General features: G+C 52.1%; 1 protein-coding gene across 9 annotated transcripts in view; it reads right to left on the bottom strand.

Moving 5' to 3' along the window:
- KCNAB2 (potassium voltage-gated channel subfamily A regulatory beta subunit 2) overlaps window positions 1-13,790 on the bottom strand; it is a 1,185,210-nt gene that overhangs the window by 74,454 nt on the left and 1,096,966 nt on the right. For all 9 annotated transcript variants that reach the window (XM_086921729.1, XM_086921727.1, XM_086921726.1 and 6 more), the window contains one exon: window positions 9,403-9,523. In XM_086921729.1, the coding sequence (XP_086777855.1) occupies window positions 9,403-9,523 (121 nt within the window). The remainder of the gene's footprint in view (window positions 1-9,402; window positions 9,524-13,790) is intronic.

A 13,790-nucleotide genomic window follows, 5' to 3' on the forward strand; every position in this document is an offset into this window, starting at 1 on the left:
AATCCACTGGAGCATCAACAAATTGTGATGCCCAAACAAGAGATCAAGTGAAGATCTGGGACATACGGATGTACCAGGGCAACAGTTGTGGGACAGTGACAAGATTCAAGCCTCGGAGTGGTCCTCCAGGAAAGGGAGAGGCACACACGTTGGTGAAAGCTGCAGTAGTATTTGGGGAGGGGGGGGGGAAGGGGTGTTCAACCAAACAGTTTCAGTGAATAAACCGTAGCTCAATCTCTAGTATTTAAGCAGATGTTTTAGCTTAGAATGGAGGCTGGCATTGAGACAAGATTGCGCTTCAGACCATGGGAATCCAGAAGGGGTTTGTCAACACTGAATTTATCTATTCTTGGCCTGAAGGGTCTACCTTATCCTCTATCTTTACTGGGAGAGTAGCAGCCAGGACAGTATTCAACAGAAAGCATAGGTAGACCATGTTTGCGACCTGCCGGTCCACCAAGTCAGCAGAGGCAACGGCCTTTTCAGACCTGGTGGATAGCCAGCCACCACAGAGTACCCCTATCAGAAAAACGATTTTAGTGTCTTCAGTGCGGCAGCCACAGCAGAAGCTCCATTGAATGTCCTGAATTTGAGCCATGATTGTTGTGCCCGCTCGGCTAAAGCTTTTTTTGGTATAACTCCAATGGTGGAAGTCAGTTTCCTAAAACAAAACAAAAATACCCTGATTCGAATGGGTTTTCACCTTGTACACTAAGGTCATTTTGGATTTCTCCGTTGAGAACCATCATGCCTAACAAAATTGTTGGTTTCCATACAAGACGCACAAGTTACTACTTGTGTAACGATATATCTGTAAGAGACATTAGTTAGTGATAGATACCTTACCTTAGAATATCCCCAGGCGTCAGACTGGATCCGGAAAGTTTTGCGTAGCAGTACCCTTGCGCGTCGGTAGGCGTCGTCTGCGGCTCCGCGTCCGTCATCTTGGGCACCGTGATGACGTCGTCGGAGTACTTAGACGCCGCCTCCGCGTGCTGACGTCAGTTGTTAGCCACAGCTTTTCCGCGCCAGAAGCGCAGAGCCAAGACAAAAACCGACACTGGTGCCAAGAAACTAGGGCCCTGAAAGGGGATGACCTTAACCCTAGATATTGGTTCGCAGAACGGGGAGGATGGGTGGGTCGGTAAGGAATCTATCACTAACTAATGTCTCTTACAGATATATCGTTACACAAGTAGTAACTTGTGCATCTGAAAGAGACACGTTAGTGATAGATTCCTTACCTTAGAATAGATACCCCAGCTATACCATCCCCGTGGTGGTGGGTCTGCGAACCAATATTTACACCAGAAAGTCCTGGAGAACGGAACGGCCAAAGTAGCCGTTCCTCCGGACCTGACTGTCCAGGCAGTAGTGCCTAGCAAACGTGTGCAACGAGGCCCACGTAGCTGCCTGGCAAATGTCCTGCAAGGGCACACCTCGGCCCAAGGCAGTTGAAGTGGCCGTGGCTCGAGTGGAATGAGCCCTCAGCCCAACAGGGGGTTCCTTCTTAGCCAAGGAGTAACACGCCTGGATGCACATGATAATCCATCGAGAAATGGTTCTCTTGTGCACCGCTTTCCCTTTCTTAGCGCCCGCGTACCCAACAAAGAGTTGATCATCCACCCGGAACTGGCGTGTGCGATCCAGATAGAACGAGAGCGCACGTTTTGGGTCCAGACGGTGGAGCCTCTCTTCCTCTCTCTCGAGGGGTGCGGAGGCGGAAAGAAGGTGGGCAATGTGATGGACTGCCCAATGTGGAAGGCCGTGACCACCTTAGGCAAGAAGGAGGGCCTAGTCCTCAAAACAACCTTGTGCGGATGGACTGAAAGGAAAGGAGGCTTACAAGAGAGAGCCTGGAGCTCACTCACTCTCCTGGCAGAGGTGATGGCTACCAGGAAGGCCGTCTTCAAAGAAAGAAGGCGAAGAGGACAGTTATGAAGTGGCTCAAAGGGAGCGCACATCAGAAATGTTAGAACCAGGTTCAAGTCCCACTGAGGCATCACGAAGGGAACAGGAGGAAAGGTATGAGTGATGCCTTTGTTTACGATAGGGGACTTGAACAAAGAAGGTTGGTCAGGCAGCCTCAGAAAGGCTGAAAGAGCCGAAAGATAGCCCTTGATAGTGCCCAGAGCAGAGCCCTGCTGGGCAAGAGAAAGAAGGAAGAGAAGGACCTCAGATAGAGGGGCATTGAGGGGATCCACAGCCTTTGCTGTGCACCATGCCACAAATCTGTTCCACCTGCAGGCGTATACCGTCTTTGTGGAGGGACGCCTGGCTGCCAGAATGATGTTGCAAACTTCAGGAGGCAAGTCAAATGGCCTCAACTGTCGCCGCTCAATCTCCAAGCATGGAGGTGGAGACTGGACAGGTTCGGGTGGAGGACCGTCCCCTGCTGCTGCGACAGAAGGTCCTTCTGAAGAGGCAGACGAACCGGGGGATCGACTGACATGCTGAGTAGCTCGGGATACCAGTACCTTCGTGCCCAGTCCGGGGCCACAAGGATGACTTGTGCCCGGTCGCGCTTGATCTTCTTCAGCACTCTGGGCAGAAAAGGTATAGGCGGGAAGGCGTACAACAGACCGCAGCTCCACTCGCGACGAAAAGCGTCTCCGAGCGAGTGCCGCCTTGGAAATTCCAACGCGCAGAACTGATGACATTGCGCGTTCTCTTCGTGGCGAATAGATCTAACCAAGGCTCTCCCCATCGCAGAAAGAGGCCTTGCGCCACGTCCGAGTTCAGACGCCATTCATGATCCATCGAGAACCGACGGCTGAGTTCGTCCGCCCTGGCGTTCAGAGAACCTGCCAGGTGTTGAACCACCAGAGTCACGCCCTGATGTTCCAGCCATTGCCAGAGGCGCAGAGCCTCCTGGCAAAGGGTCCACGACCCCACGCCGCCCTGTTTGTTGCAGTACCACATGGCGGTGGTGTTGTCCGTGAACACCTGCACTGCACTCCCTCGGACAGACGGGAGGAATGCCTTCAGTGCCAGACGAATCGCCCGCAGCCCCAACATGTTGATATGGAGCCGGGACTCCGCCGGAGACCAGAGTCCTCTGATCTCCGCCTCTCCCAAGTGGCCTCCCCAGCCCTGGAGGGACGCGTCCATCACAACTACGTGCTCCGGTTGGGGAAGGGAGAGGGATCTGCCGTTGACCCAATCGCGGTCCGTGAGCCACCACTGCAGCTGTCTCGCAGTGCCCTCCGAGATCAGGACATGGTCGGACAGGTTACCCCGGTGCTGGCCCACTGAAACTTCAGGTCTCACTGCAGAGCCCGCATCCGCTAATCGTGCGTGATGTACCAGCAGGAGGCCATCAGTCCCAGAAGCCGCAGCGTCAACCTGACCGAAACCCGGGATAACGGCCCAAAGATCGGAATCAGAGCCTGTATATCCCGAACCCGCTGTTCGGGCGGGTAAACCCGAAACTGCGCCGAGTCGAGAACCGCTCCGATGAAAAGGAGCTTCTGAGAGAGGCACAGGTGTGACTTCGGCACATTGATGGAAAATCCTAGCTGGTGCAGGAGATCCGCCGTAGTCTGGAGGTGGCTGACGACTGTCTGGGGCGAGCCCGCCTTCAACAACCAGTCGTCTAGGTAGGGGAAGACTGAGACCCCCAACCTGCGCAGATGAGCTGCGACCACCGCCATCACCTTCGTGAACACCCGTGGGGCGCTTGTAAGGCCGAAGGGGAGCATGGTAAACTGAAAGTGCTCGAGGCCTACCGTGAACCGCAAGTAACGCCGGTGGGCCGGCAGGACGGGGATGTGGAAATATGCGTCCTGCAAGTCCACCGCTACCATCCAGTCTCCTGGGTCTAGGGCAGCCAAGACCTGAGCCAGTGTCAGCATTTTGAACTTCTCCTTCCGGAGGAAGCCGTTGACGTTCCTCTGATCCAAGATAGGGCGTAGGCCCCCTTTGCCCTTCTTGGGTACCAGGAAGTAGTGGGAGTAGCAACCACGTCTTACTTCTGGCCCAGGAACGTGCTCGATGGCCCCCTTGGCCAAGAGGGCCGAAACTTCCTCCTGCAGGAGCCGCAAGTGGTCCCCCGATACGCGGTGGTGTTGCGGTGGTATGGCTTGAGGGGTCGTCTCGAAGGGGAGGGAGTAGCCCCTTCGGACGATCTGCAGAACCCACCTGTCTGAAGTGACTGTGCGCCAGTGAGAGTGGTGATGGCGAACCCTGCCTCCCACTGGCGTCACATGGGCCGAAAAGCACGGACTAGGAGGGTTTAGAGGCGGATGCTGCGGGGGCAGGTGTGGACTGGCTCCGCTTGTTTCCCCGACCGCCTCCACTGCGGTTTCCACGGCCGCCGCCGCGCTGGACGACAGTTTGCGGCGAGTGGCTGGCGGCACGTGTGGGGACGCCCCTCCCTTGGCCACGAAAGGAGCGAAAGGCACCCATTTGCTGGCGTGGGCCGAGAGGCCCAAGGACTTGGCCGTAGCCCTGATGTCCTTAAAGAGCTCAAGCGCATGGTCTGCCTTGTCGCCAAAGAGGCGACGGCCATCGAAAGGCATGTCCATGAGTGTATTTTGGACGTCTGCCGAGAAGTTGGCGGATCTCAGCCAGGCGTGGCGTCGTATCGCCACCGTCGTAGCCATCGCTCTGCCCAGCGAGTCAGTAGTATCCAGTCCGCACCTGATTGAATACTTTGCTGCGTCCCAACCCTCCACAAGGGCTTGGCCGAGTTTGGCCCGTACCTCCACCGGACACTCTGGCAGCACTTCTGCCACCGTTTCCCACAGAGAGTGGGTGTAACGGCCCAAGAGGCATGCGGTGTTGGAAGACCGCAGTCCCAAGCTAAGGGACGAGAACACCTTCTTGCCGTAGGCCTCGTACCTCTTGGATTCCCGATCGGGGGGAGCCGTCGGGAATGCGGTCTGAGAGTTAGAGGCCTGGATAATCAGACTCTCGGGGTGGGGTGGGTGGACAGGAAACATGGGTCGCCCGGGGCTGGGCGGTGGCGTCTGGCCACGTTCCTATCTACAGGCGAACCTGTAGCGGGCCTGGACCAAGTGCCCAAAAGAACGTCCGTCAAGGCCTCTTTAAACGGCAGCAGAGGCTCCATGGAGCATGACTGCGGCTTAAGGACCTCAGTGAGGAGGTTAGTCCTCACGGCCGCGACGAGGAGCTCAAGGCCCAAGGCCTTAGCAGCCCTCGTCAACACCACACTATAAGTTGCACCCTCCTCCGAAGCCACGGTAGGAGGAGAGACAAAACCAGTGTCTGGAGAGGTGTCCAGGCCACTGGCCTCCCCAAGGTTTCCTGTCCAGTCCATGCTAGACTGACACTCCCTGGTCAGAGGGTCCTCAGACCCCTCCCAATTCTCCTCGTCCCCCATCTCCTGAGATTCAGGGTCATAAGTGAATGGGGTGGGTTCATAGAATTGAAATTCTCCGAACGGCGCCGACAGGCGTCGACCCGACGTCGGAACCCAGTGAGAGGAGGCATCGGGGACGGCGCCGCCCGAGGACGGTGCCGGAGGGGACACCACACGGACCGACGCCGGGGGGGTCGTAAGGTCCACCGGAGACGATCCATCGCCCGACGAGGGCCCAGCGGTGCCCTGCGGCGCCGGGCCCGAAGGCACCGACGACGCCGGGGTCACTGTACCCTGCGGCGCCGAGCCCGAGGGCAGCGGCGGCGGCGGGATCGCGGAGCCCTGCGGCGCCGGGCCCGAAGGCGCAGGCGGCGTCGAGGCCGAAGCACCCGACGGGGTCGGGGTCGTAGCCCCCGACCCACTAGGGCCCCCAGACGGGTTCACTGGGCCCGAAGGCGCCGCGGAACCCGTCGGAGGAGAAAGGGACCTCATGGCCATGAGGAAGCGCTCGATCTCCTCCGGCGTCGCGTTCAGCCCAGGGACCGGGGGGGTATGGGGCCGAACGCGGCACCCGCGACTCACGAGGAGCCGCGCGGGCGGTGTCACCCGAAGCCCCGGCCGCATCGCGCGAGCGTCGGGGGGAGTCAGAAGAGCGATGATGTCTCTTCGACTTCTTATGCTTCTTACCTGACGACTTGGACCCGGAGGAGTGGCGCCGACTCCCGGAGCTGTGACGGCTCCGTCCCCGCGACCTGTCCCTCGACCTCCCGTGGGACCGGGACCTCACACGGCGCGGGGCCGACTGGCGGATCTCGAGTCGCCTGCGGGACCGCTCCCGCCTGGCCTTCCTCGAGAGGGCCCGACAGTCGGAGCAGGCCTCGTCGTCATGGTCGACGCCCAAACACATCAGGCACAAGCGGTGGGGATCCGTGACCGACATGGTACGGTCGCACTCGTCGCAATGCTTGAAGCCGGGCATCCCTAACGGCACCGTCTGAGTCGTAAAGACTTCGAAATGGATCAAAAAAGATCACAAAAGTTTAGTCAAAAAGTGACTGAGGAACTGCTCTTTCCAGATCTGCGTGGCTGGCGCGGAAAAAAGAAGAACTGACGTCAGCACGCGGAGGCGGCGTCTAAGTGCTCCGACGACGTCATCACGGCGCCCCCGACGCAGATGACGGACACGGAGCCGCAGACAACGCCTACCGACGCGCAAGGGTACTGCTACGCAAAACTTTCCGGATCCAGTCTGACGCCTGGGGATATTCTAAGGTAAGGAATCTATCACTAACGTGTCTCTTTCAGATATGCTTATCATGGGAGGTTGGAGCAGTAGATATAATCAGGTGTAATATAGCAGCGCCTGCGATTTGGTTATTGCCAGCTATCCATGTTTTAATTTAGGCAGAGTACAAGATGTGCAGATCATGGAAGTTTAGACAGGCAGACATAGAGCTTTATAAGACAGGATCTGCGACCCAGTTACTAAAAGGTATAACAATACGGATATGTTAAATATATTTATTAATGAAACCCATACATCAACAGGCTTCCTTTTGGGAGTACTGGACACGTAAAACACACACCTGTGATTGGGACTAATATTCTTGCATCAATATGTGGCTGCAAAACACAGAAATCCGGTGTACTGGTCAAACAGTTAGGTATGAAAACCAAATATAAAAGTATTAAAGAAGCAATTCAAGCCCATATAACCGATCAGGGATGGACGAATGTAGAGATGATCAGTTTTTTGGGGGACTTTCTTTTAAAATAGTTCCATTCCGTGGGGACTGATGAAGAGCAAGGAAGAGAGAGCTATTTCACATTTCCACACAGTTTAAACCAGTATATCAAGGAACAGAATATCTGCCATCTTAATGTTATTTAGAAGGTGGAGCAGTCAGCATTATGAGCCCAATGGATGCTTCAAAGGCTTTTCTACAACACTGGTTGTATTTCGTAACAGGTGCTAGTTCTCAATATGTCACATTACAGACTGGTTGCTAATTGTGGATGCAATAAAACGTCTGTCAAGTCAATGGAAGATACTCTCTCTAAGTCAACTTAATTAGGAGTAGAAGTATTTTGCTTGCTGTTATACGGTTGGGGCCCTGCATTAATATCCTACAGCCACTGAGGTCAACATGTTTCACTGTCTATGCCAATAATTGGCAAAACAGTGAACACAAGTCACAAATGATTAAATAAAATCAGGCCGACTAAAGTAACATTTCTCATAACAGCACAAATGATGAAATGAAGTTGCATGGTGTTTTATTTGAAGCACTATCCAACTATAGCACTGTGTAAAATGAACGAAGTAGAAAAATGTGTAGCTAGGTTGTTTTGCATGAAACATCAAAGATACACAAACTCATTAAAATGAGTACCTGCTCCTTCTACTTTTTAAAATTTTAATTGTTGGATTGACATTGTTAAAAAGACCCCACCTCAGATGAACTACGACGACCACAGAAATCAATGACCTAAACACCAGTAATTAAGACAAAAATGGTCTGACAAACTTAAATATTTTAATATTGTGGTTAGCTTGCCTATCAAAATGTTATCTACAATCACGGTTTTAACACAACACTTGCAAATAAAAATATGATTTCATTGTATTTTATTCTTTTGAATTCAAAAGTGTGAGCAGGAAATTGCAGAACACTTTAGAGATGGCTCTCACTGCGCTTCACATGCTCTAATTCTTCTGATAACATCAGAGCAAGCTCTTTAGATGTATTTGAGCTGTACGGATTAATAGCTTGAATGAAGATTTTTTTATGTCTATTATAGGGGCACAGGATGTTAATGATAGGCGTTTGCCCAAGGTTACAGATCTATATTGAGGTTGGTGGACCCCATAAAATGAACTGGTTGTGTGGACATTTGTTCATTCAGGCCTTCAATAGCAGAAGAGAAACAACTAATTGTGTTCATTATTCAAACAGCTAAACAACTGTAATAGCCCTGGAAACTTACTTTAGTGCATGCGTCTTAATGCCCAGCTTTTCTGTAGAGTGTTATTCATTTCTCACTTTAGTCAACTAGCCAGATACACATTTAAAATAGCTGCTTCCCAATGTTATGTTTAACAATATAGGATAGTGAAAGCAAAGTATTCAAAATGCAGTGCCGATGACTGAATTAACCTAAATGGGACCTGGTGGGAGAAAGAAATGTGTAAATAAAAATAAAAAACAATTATTGTCTCTGGAACCATTCTCAAAAAAGCACCTACATCATTTAGTGAATCAACAACACTAAAGTCTGATAATACATTTATTCAGTCGATGCTTCCAGTACAATGCAAATGTTTCTCCCAAGCTCAAACTCTTTGTTGTGATACTGGTACAGTCCCTCTGAACTGTGAAAGAGACAGCATGGCTTGGGTGTCCCAACAAAGCATGCTTCATTCTTAGAAATGCCTTATATGTTCGAAGAATTTAAGCCACAGAAGTAATTTGCTTAGCCAAGCTTAACCACTTTCTCTTTTTAGATTTTACAGCTGCAGTTTCCTCTTTACCCTCTACAACTGCATAAAAATAGTGGTATCTGAGCCGCAAAGACGCACAAAGATAATTAAATAAATTAAAATATGAGACAAAATATAACGTTAATTAATCCTACTTGAATAAGAGTTATGGTTTCGAACAGACTGTATGCCGATAACTGAAGTGATGCAGGTAATGACCATTACAAGGATGTGAGAAATCCACCTGTCTTCTGGCGGAATTTTCTCCTAGAATCCTGTTTGAAATGGCATATAGGAAGCACTGGTATTTAACATCTTTGTGTAACTGGTGCGTCACTGGGCATACAAGTCATCTGGGGGCAAATACCGCTCTCGGGGTATGCAAGCTATTTCCACTGTACAGTACATCAGCTGGTTCATAAATAGAAGCTATTAATAACGCAATCAACTACAGAGATGGTTGTGCAAGAGTGAAACTCTTCTTTTAACTGAAATAAATCCACTTTACCTATGTGGAGCCTTAGTGATAGCATCTTAAGCCTTTTGAACCTTGGTAAAACTCCATATTTGAAGTTTGCCATACCAGAGAGTGTTTTACCTATTTTGTGAAACAGTTCCGGGAGCTGCACTTCCACCTTTTCTCTCTGAAACATGTGGTATTCCGCCTGCTCACAAATTGGGGGGATCAAATTGAATTGTCGAGCAACAGAGTAAGCCTCCTGGGAAAAAACAAAACGAAAAAAAAATCATTGAGCTCTTGTTAGGACATAGTCAAAACACTAGCGAATCTGAAAGTAGACCGTGGAATCAGAAACATTGTAGTTAGATGAAATACAAATATGCTTTTAAAAACAGCCTGCCATTCTCAGTGAAAGAAAAAAACACAAAAAAGTATATAGAGACGAAATAGTCTTACTGCAGTAATTTTCTTTAATCACTTTGAAATCCTTATTGGTATATATTCGAGGGGAAAATTGCATTCACAGACATTACAAAAAAACAGATTTGCAAACAGTTCTAAACAAGCATTTGCAATGCAATAAGTCTCGCATTAGGAACGTTTGAGATATTGGTATTGTAAATGACAAATATGTTATTTATGTGTTGGTTTTGAAAATATCGAAATTAATATTTTGTTCATTTACAATGCCAATAGTTTTAACTTTCGCAAACCTAACACCTATAGCATTTGTAATGCAATATGGGTTGTATTTACATGACTTAGATGTATTAATATTACAAATAACAATGGCTTTTATTTTGTTTAATAATTAATACTTAAATAAAAGTTATTGTAATTTATAATGGCAATAGCTTAAACTTTTGTAAATAACTTTTGTGAAGATTATGTTCATTGTATTTTATTGTGATGAAAATCCAAGAACAGCAGTGAAATATGAACACCTTTTTGTGACATTTGTAATAAAGCTTGAAACATTGAGAGAACATATTAGAACCAGTTGTTGAATGGTTGCACAGAGTGATGCTGTGGCGTTCAGTGGTGCTGGGTGATGCTGTGGCCTTCAGTGGTGCTGGGTGATGCTGTGGCCTTCAGTGGTGCTGAGTGATGCTGTGGCCTTCAGTGGTGCTGAGTGATGCTGTGGCCTTCAGTGGCGCTGAGTGATGCTGTGGCCTTCAGTGGCGCTGAGTGATACTGTGGCCTTCAGTGGCGCTGAGTGATGCTGTGGCATTCAGTGGTGCTGAGTGATGCTGTGGCATTCAGTGGTGCTGTGGCGTTGAGTGGTGCTGTGGCGTTGAGTGGTGCTGTGGCGTTGAGTGGTGCTGTGGCGTTGAGTGGTGCTGTGGCGTTGAGTGGTGCTGTGGCGTTGAGTGGTGCCGCGGCGTTGAGTGGTGCCGCGGCGTTGAGTGGTGCCGCGGCGTTGAGTGGTGCCGCGGCGTTGAGTGGTGCCGCGGCGTTGAGTGGTGCCGCGGCGTTGAGTGGTGCCGCGGCGTTGAGTGGTGCCGCGGCGTTGAGGGGTGCCGCGGCGTTGAGGGGTGCCGCGGCGTTAAGGGGTGCCGCGGCGTTAAGGGGTGCCGCGGCGTTGAGTGGTGCCGCGGCGTTGAGTGGTGCCGCGGCGTTGAGTGGTGCCGCGGCGTTGAGTGGTGCCGCGGCGTTAAGGGGTGCCGCGGCGTTGAGTGGTGCCGCGGCGTTGAGTGGTGCCGCGGCGTTGAGTGGTGCCGTGGCGTAGAGTGGTGCCGTGGCGTTCAGTGGTGTTGAGTGGTGCTGTGGCGTTGAGTGGTGCTGTTGCGTTGAGTGATGCTGTGGCGTTGAGTGATGTGGCGTTGAGTGATGATGTGGCGTTGAGTGGTGCCGTGGCGTTGAGTGGTGCTGTGGCGTTGAGTGGTGCTGTGGTGTTGAGTGGGGGGAATGGATGGATGGATGGAGTGGGATGGATGGATGGATGGATGGAGTGGGATGGATGGATGGAGTGGGATGGATGGATGGAGTGGGATGGATGGATGGAGTGGGATGGATGGGTGGAGTGGGATGGATGGATGGAGTGGGATGGATGGATGGATGAAGTGGGATGGATGGATGGAGTGGGGGGGATGGATGGAGTGGGGGGAGGAGTGGGGGGATGAATGGATGAGTGGGATGGATGGATTAGTGGGGGGAATGGATGGATGGAGATGGATGGATGAGTGGGGGGAATGGATGGATGGAGATGGATGGATTGAGTGGGATGGATGGATGGATGGAGTGGGATGGATGGATGGATGGATGGAGTGGGATGGATGGATGGATGGAGTGGGATAGATGGAGCGGAGGGATGGATGGATGGAGTGGGGTTGGATGGAGTGGGGTTGGATGGAGTGGGGTTGGATGGAGTGGGGTTGGATGGAGTGGGGTTGGATGGAGTGGGGTTGGATGGAGTGCGGTTGGATGGAGTGCGGTTGGATGGAGTGGGGGGATGGACTGGGGGGATGGACTGGGGGGATGGACTGGGGGGATGGAGTGGGGGGATGGAGTGGGGGGATGGAGTGTGGGGATGGATGGATGGGGGATGGAGTGAGGGGGATGGATGGATGGGGGGATGGATGGAGTGGGGGGATGGATGGAGTGGGGGGATGGATGGGTGGGGGGATGGATGGATGGAGTGGGGGATGGATGGATGGATGGAGTGGGGGATGGATGGATGGAGTGGGGGGGTGGATTGGGGGGATGGATGGAGTGGGGGGATGGATGGATGGATTGGGGTGATGGATGGATTGGGGTGATGGATGGAGTGGGGGGAATGGATGGATGGAGTGGGATGGATGGAGTGTGGTATGGAGTGGGATGGATGGAGTGGGGGATGGATGGAGTGGGATGGATGGAGTGGGGGGTGGATGGATGGAGTGGGGGGATGGATGGATGAAGTGGGGGGGATGGAGTGGGGGGATGGATGGATGGGGGATGGAGTGGATGGATGGATGGGGATGGAGTGGGGGGATGGATGGATGGATGGGGGGATGGATGGAGTGGGGGGATGGATGTTTGTATTTCTTAAATGAGTGATGTTACTACTTTATTGCCCATGAAACGCGTCCACTTGTAAGAGCCGCCCTTTTCCCCCAAGTCTAAAAACGGGTGCTCTGAGAACCTGTTCAACAAACCACAGCAAAGCTCTTCTTGAAGATTTGTATGAGAGGCCCCTTTCTGCCGTTCCCAGTAAACAGTGGACAGCAGAATGAAAACGATTTGACTGTTTTCTTAGCAGATGTCAGACAAAGGATTGGATCATATAATGTTGAAAAAACAGATAGGGCGCTTCGGCGCTAAAGCGCCACCCTGTGCCATAACAGACCCGTGAGGGCGGGGTGGGGGCAGCGTCTTTGGGTGCGGGGCAGCGTTCTCAGTGGTGGGGCGGGGCACAGAACCCGGAAAGGCAGATAAGTGTTTAGGAATGGGGGCACGGATAGTGGAGGAGGGCGAGAGCTGATATGTGAGAGAAACAGAGACAACAAATGCTGGAAAGAGCAGAGACGGAAATATGTGGAAGGGAGGGACTGTGAATAGAGGGGGAGGTAGGCAAATAGAGGGAGGGAAGGACTGGGGCATGAGAAACAAGCGAGGGAGAAGGGTAGGCGGAGAGTGCAGTTTAGCTTGGAACGAGAAAAAGGGAAAAAAAACGGAGGTCTGGAAAGGAGATTATACGAGAGGAAAGTAGAAGAGAGACGCGGAGAAGGGGAGGGAGTGCGGCAGGGTTCGAAAGGAGAGAGAGTTGAGAGGCGAAAGGGCAGGGGAGGAGCGCCAGAGGAGTGGGAGAGAAGTACTGGGAAAGTAAAGACAGGTGAGGGAGGAAATGGGCTGAATAGGAGGAAGGGGTAGAAGGAAGGCAGGCATAGGAAAGAGGGACGGGCGAGAAGGAGGAGAGTTAGCGAAGGTGGGCCTAAGACACGGGAGAGGAAGGCAGGAATGTGAGTAGAGTGAGGCTGAGAGGAGCTAATTATACACACAAACATGTAAGCTTGTGGCTTGCTCCTTCTTCTGGTAATCGATTTCGCTCGGGCAGAGCAGAGCCGTGAGGGCTGGGCTGGGGCAGCGGTCTCTGTGGTGGGGCGGGGCACAGAACCCAGAAAGGCAGATAAGTGTTTAGGAATGGGGGCACGGACAGTGGAGGAGGGCGAGAGCGGATATGTCATAGAAACAGAGACAAGAAATGCTGGAAAGAGCAGAGACGGAAATTTGTGGAAGGGAGGGACTGTGAATGGAGGGGGAGGTAGGCAAATAGAGGGAGGGAAGGACTGGGGCATGACAAACGAGCGAGGGAGAAGGGTAGGCAGAGTACAGTTTAGCTTGGAACGAGAAAAAAAGAAAGAAACCGGGGGTATTGCTGATGCATGCGACAAATGGTAGTCTGGTGCGAGGCAGGGGAGGGGGAGCATGCGGGAGTGGGAGGGACCGAGCATATGGCGAGCGGCGGGGGAGTCTGGAGCGAGGCATAGGGGGAGGGGGAGCAGGCATATGGGGTGTGAGTGAGGCCAAGCGCGCACTCGCAAAGC

The sequence above is a fragment of the Lissotriton vulgaris genome, chromosome 5 (assembly GCF_964263255.1).
Source record: "Lissotriton vulgaris chromosome 5, aLisVul1.2, whole genome shotgun sequence".
NCBI lineage: Eukaryota > Metazoa > Chordata > Amphibia > Caudata > Salamandridae > Lissotriton > Lissotriton vulgaris.